Here is a 5,119-nt window from a genome sequence, read left to right on the forward strand (position 1 = left end):
AACAATGACAGAATTTCGTTAATACATGTTTTACATTGAAATAATATCAATTTCGAGGATGTTATTCAGGATGCACAGTAAAAACTAATAAAAACGAAGAATTGTAGGATTTGACAACTGCAAGTTAGATACAATCCCATTAAAAAGTATTAAAATTATATATTGAAATATTAGAAATGAAAAATTCTGTACGACACATTAAACAATTTTATAAATCTTACTTTTCTATAAATATAATTTTTCCTAAAAGTTTTCACTTTAGAAAATCTATCATCCAATCGTCGGTATCGCCAACCAAACCAGAATCGTTTTCGTACTTCGATTACTTGTTTGTCAATTTTAAACTTCGCTTCTCCTCACTTGAACCTTACTGGTGTTGACTGACGGTAAATATCTAACGAATCTGTCAATCAGGACTGCCATTCGCGTGACTCGATGAACGATCCAGAACTGAAGAAACGATCCTCGTGGAAGACGATGAAGGACACGTGGTTCCCGCGGGACGAGACGTAACGGTTGTTATGTCCGAGTGCTTGGGGTTCACCACATCTATGACAGGATCGACAAATTCGGGGCCTCTGCAGCCCCATAACGATTCTTTACCGCTATCTCTACGATCCGCGCCTTTTGACCTCTACCCGACATCGGAAAGCCCCGTGTTGAAAGGTCATCGTCAGGGATCCTCTAGAAAGATGACACTGACCTCAGCGAATGGGCAACCTATACAACTCACTCCCCTCTGGGAACATGTGGTCCGTACAATTATGCTGATCGATTAACGCCATTACCGTTTAACGTTGCACTCGTCGCACTAAAATCTCTCATTTTCCTACTTTCCAATAAACTGTATTTTTCAATTGTATCTGCTATTGATTCATACTTTGATCACGTAATGACATTCGAATTAATTTTCATTATATGTATAAATTGTAAAAGACAAACTAAAGAAGATTGCAAATTTTTGAGGAAGGATTAGATTTATAAACAGTTTATCGAACAATTTTTATTTTGTACTTGCGCAGGTGCGCACTCGGAAATTTCCGAGCGAGGTGGATAGTCGGTTAACATTCTTGGAGATATCTGAAAGATTGCGCGATCCGGAATGGGAAGTGCGTCAGCACGCTCTGCGTGTGCTGATAGACGTGTTACCGACTTTGAATGCTGACACCATTGACAAAATCATGCAACCAGTGATATCAGAACTGGTAAATAATTTGGGCCATCCTGCACCTGCTGTTCGGAAGGGTGTCTTAGACGCTTTCCGAGTGCTTCTCATTCATAGCCGCAATAGAGAAAACATCATAAAAGACGTAAGACATTTTTCACTATGTAAAATTTATTTCCCTCAATTCCTCTCAAGCATTGGCTATGTATCATAGTCGAGCGAAAGATATAACAGCGATCATAAAAACAGCGGGGTTACTGTCCCTTACACCTGAGCTCGTAACGACGCGCTGTAAACCGAGTAACGTTTAGTGATATAGGTAAGGCCTACACGCCTTTGTAATTATTAGATATAAGAACTTTGAAATTGAAATTGTAATTGAAATTGAGTAACGTATCCATGCATTTTCCAGTTTTCTAGTGGTAAAGTTGGTGGCGGTACTTTAGCGAGATCGTAAAATTCGCCTATCATAAAATTTGTCATAATTAGCAACCATTACCTGTTGCGGTTAGCTGAGCTGTTTTGAGAACTAAGTCCTACCTGAAATGATTGTTTCGGTAGCTAAGCTGAAGTAATTTTTATGATAGGCCGAATTTTACGACCTTACCATATTTCTTCCACCGACTATATCACAGGAAAGCTGGAAAATACATCGGGATAAACCCGATACTGTACATTATTGGATTTACTAAATGTCATCACGATCTCTTTTGTTAAACGTGTGAGGGACAACAATCGCGCTGTTTTATGATAGTTGTTATACCTTTCCTTCCGCCACACGTTACAGACATTTTTTTGTTTTAAGGTAGTAGTCGTGCTACAATGGCATTTAAAAGTTCGCTATGTGTAGATAAACTGACACAGATAATGAGAGCTTCTTAATGAGAGTAGGAAGAAATCTTTAAATAGGATATAGCTTGAACCGGCCTTTTACGTTTCTCCTCTTGTAAGCGCTTGCTCTATTTCATTTAATTTCTATAAATTTAGAATTTTTGCAGTGTTTTCACTTACGAACGATGATTCTGGCCGTTTTTACATGTAACATTCTTTTGAATCTTTTATATTTTTGTAAAAATCGTAAGAGCAGTTTCTTTGCTATAATTAAAAATGTCAATTTCGGATACTATAGACATTACATATTGAAAAGTGAAATTTTTAGTCGCTTATCATGACGCTATGCCTTCTGTAATTTTAACCATCGATAAATAATAGTGGCAGAAACACGTAGTTAACATTTAAAATAGATCGTAAGAAAATTAATTTCCGCGACTACTATCTTAAACGTTGATGACTCTTTAAGAATTATAAAATACGTATTGATACAAGAAGGAGAGCATCGATTTGTTATCAATTGACCTTCAAAATTTTAATCAAACAGCCAAACAAGGTCGCAATGCGCAAGTGATCCCTGACCTTGCGATCTCCCCACCTACACACAATCGATTAATGCCTGAAGACGGGTACATCGACGGTGTTTCTTACAGATTCTTCGAGATGGCTTAAATCGTTCGGAAGTGCGAGACTCCTTTCAGACCAACGTGACCACCGGTGTCATTTTGAGTGTGCCATCGCTCCTGTTTCCATCGTCCAATAGCCCATCGCCAAATCCTCAGCTAGTCAAAGACGCGACCATAGCTCTGGCCTCTCGTTTAGCTCAGGTACCCCATCAGGAAGCCGTGCTGAAGTCGCTGATGAAGATTCGAGATGCTGTTGGCGTAGAGGAGTTCGAAAAATACCTGGAAGAGTATGACAATAAGCTGAAGAGGAACATCGAGATCCTGTCTAAGATTTACAACGTGAAATCCAGTGGTAAAACTCATACAAGGAGCTCGGATACTAAGGGCGTGGAAAGAACTAGTAAAAAAGAGTCGGACAATAAATGGGAAAGCGATAGCGATACTTCCGGCATCGTTGAAGAAGAGGACGAGGTGAACAATGCAACTATGCCCGCGGCTAGGGTGGTTTTGGAGACGGAGATTAAGTTTAACGAAGAGACGGCAATCACTATGACCATCCTCGAGGAGAAAGAAGATAGTGAACAGGAACGAGAAGAAAAAGAAAGTGAAGGCAATGTGAAAGACGAAACCGATGATCCTGAGAGGAGGAAGACACCTAGGAGAGTTCACTTCGGGGGTGAAATAGTTAAGCTAAGGACTCCGGACAGCGATGATACTGAATCTCTGGAAACAGCTCCTAAGACCAGAATCCCGTTGCCTGTTTCGCCTGCTACTAAAATGCCTAACACCCGACCAAGGCCTTCTTCTCAGCCTTGTAGTCCGAACAAGAAGCCTGGGAAGTTTCGAAGGGCCAGATCCGTTTCCAATAGTCCTAAGAGAGAGATATACACTCATAACGCGGAATTAAGCCCGAAAAAAAGTATATTGACGAGGACTGGTAGTCCGCAGCTGGCTAGCAAGACTGATGAGCAATCTAAGAAAAAGAAAACCGAGAAACAAGAGGAAAAGGATAATAAAGAGGCTATGAAGGACGATAAAAATGTGAAAATTATTAAAATTGACGAAACGATAAGGGAAGCTCGGAAAGAAGAAATCAAGTTAGTTCAAAGTGGTCGAAGTATCGATACTTTCGTTTCGAACGTTGACGATGGATCCAAGAGTTTAGAAAATGCAGACTTATTGAAGAATGAAAAGCAGGACATACCCCGAATTGGCTCGGCAAAAGCCAATAACTACATGGTTCAAATAAAAACGGAGGAACATAAAATTACGGAGAGTGACCCGGGGAAAAATGCAGAAGAAAGACGGAAATTGTTTAAAGGTGATCGAAAACTCGACGCTTTCTTCGGTTCTACTGTGAGGAACGACGACGCAGATCAAATTTCTGCGTTCGTAAACGAAAACGTGCACGAGAATGAAATTGTACAAAAAGATCCATCGAAGTTAAGTGCAACGGGCAAGTTGAGAAATTATAATAGTGATGGTTGTGAGTCGTTGAAAAACGTCGACAGCGAACGTTCGTTCATAAGTGACTGTGATAAAAGGAACACAGTTGAAATCGAAAAAAATGGGAGCGCTGATGGCGAGATGGAATGTATGCCGACGGAACCCAATTGGGAGGAATTGGGTCTTGTCGACCGGGAAGTATTGGAGGATTTACACAACAAAGTAAGTTTGTCGTTAATATATTTTAATTCTTTATAAATGTTTGATACATTGCCTGAATCAGACGTACAAAACAGGAAATTACGTTTGAACTTCCTAGAAATTGATTCAGGTCGAAATCTTGACTCTCATAGAGGCCACTTAAACTAATCGATGTCGAACAAGAAAGGCACTCAGCGTTAGTTTATTGCTCATTTACGTAGCTTTCAACGTTAATAGATTCTATTCTGAATTTTTCATCGATTCATGTATCGTGTGTACATGTACAGTTTTCGTTTGTAACGCTAAGCTGAGTAAAGATTCCGAGAAGAAAAGTGAAAAGAGACGGAACGTCGAGAGGTCGATACACGCACGGGTGATTCTAATTGATGGAGTTTAAATCACGTTACGCCACGCGACGAACTTTTGCCTAGGAAATCGATTGACCTACTTCGTTGCAATATATCAGAACGATCTGTCCTAAAGTTGAAACTTCCTTTTTCGCTCCGCTCGCATTAATTAACGATCGGTTACGAAAAATTAACGCGCTTGATAACAAGTCGGTTTTAACAACACGCTGTACATACTATACATACATATGTATACATATACAGATCAATCATTGCCATTTACATACAGTGCTCCGCATGAATTAATACCTATGTGTATATAAGCTGTATTTACAGATAGCATTCGTCAATGGTTCTATTCTTCCGGATTAATATTAATTGGCTGTCGCGTATCGGTAATAATCATCGGGCGAATAATCGAAAAGCTCAAAGTCCAACTTAAATTTTTCATACAATTCATCCACCATGCTTCTAGTTAACTGGCTGAAATATATTTTCGAGGC

General features: G+C 39.6%; 2 protein-coding genes across 3 annotated transcripts in view; both read left to right on the forward strand.

Annotated features, from left to right (window-relative positions):
• senju (UDP-galactose transporter senju) overlaps positions 1-88 on the forward strand; it is a 6,028-nt gene extending 5,940 nt beyond the window's left edge. The window contains exon 6 of the mRNA XM_018019659.2: positions 70-88. Within this exon, the coding sequence (XP_017875148.1) occupies positions 70-88 (19 nt within the window). The remainder of the gene's footprint in view (positions 1-69) is intronic.
• The window catches only part of LOC108622030 (uncharacterized), a 7,005-nt gene extending 2,108 nt beyond the window's left edge, over positions 1-4,897 (forward strand). Inside the window, exons 2-4 of one of the 2 annotated variants that reach the window (XM_018019660.2) lie at positions 415-752; positions 1,023-1,310; positions 2,650-4,897. In XM_018019660.2, the coding sequence (XP_017875149.2) occupies positions 522-752; positions 1,023-1,310; positions 2,650-4,326 (2,196 nt within the window). In that variant the 5' untranslated portion in view covers positions 415-521 and the 3' untranslated portion in view covers positions 4,327-4,897. The remainder of the gene's footprint in view (positions 1-414; positions 753-1,022; positions 1,311-2,649) is intronic. The other variant, XM_026811179.1, reaches the window with a different exon arrangement.
• The last annotated feature ends 222 nt before the right edge of the window (positions 4,898-5,119 follow it).

Source organism: Ceratina calcarata, unplaced genomic scaffold (assembly GCF_001652005.2).
Source record: "Ceratina calcarata isolate Rehan_Ccalc_2016 unplaced genomic scaffold, ASM165200v1 scaffold2.2, whole genome shotgun sequence".
NCBI classification, from domain to species: Eukaryota; Metazoa; Arthropoda; class Insecta; order Hymenoptera; family Apidae; genus Ceratina; species Ceratina calcarata.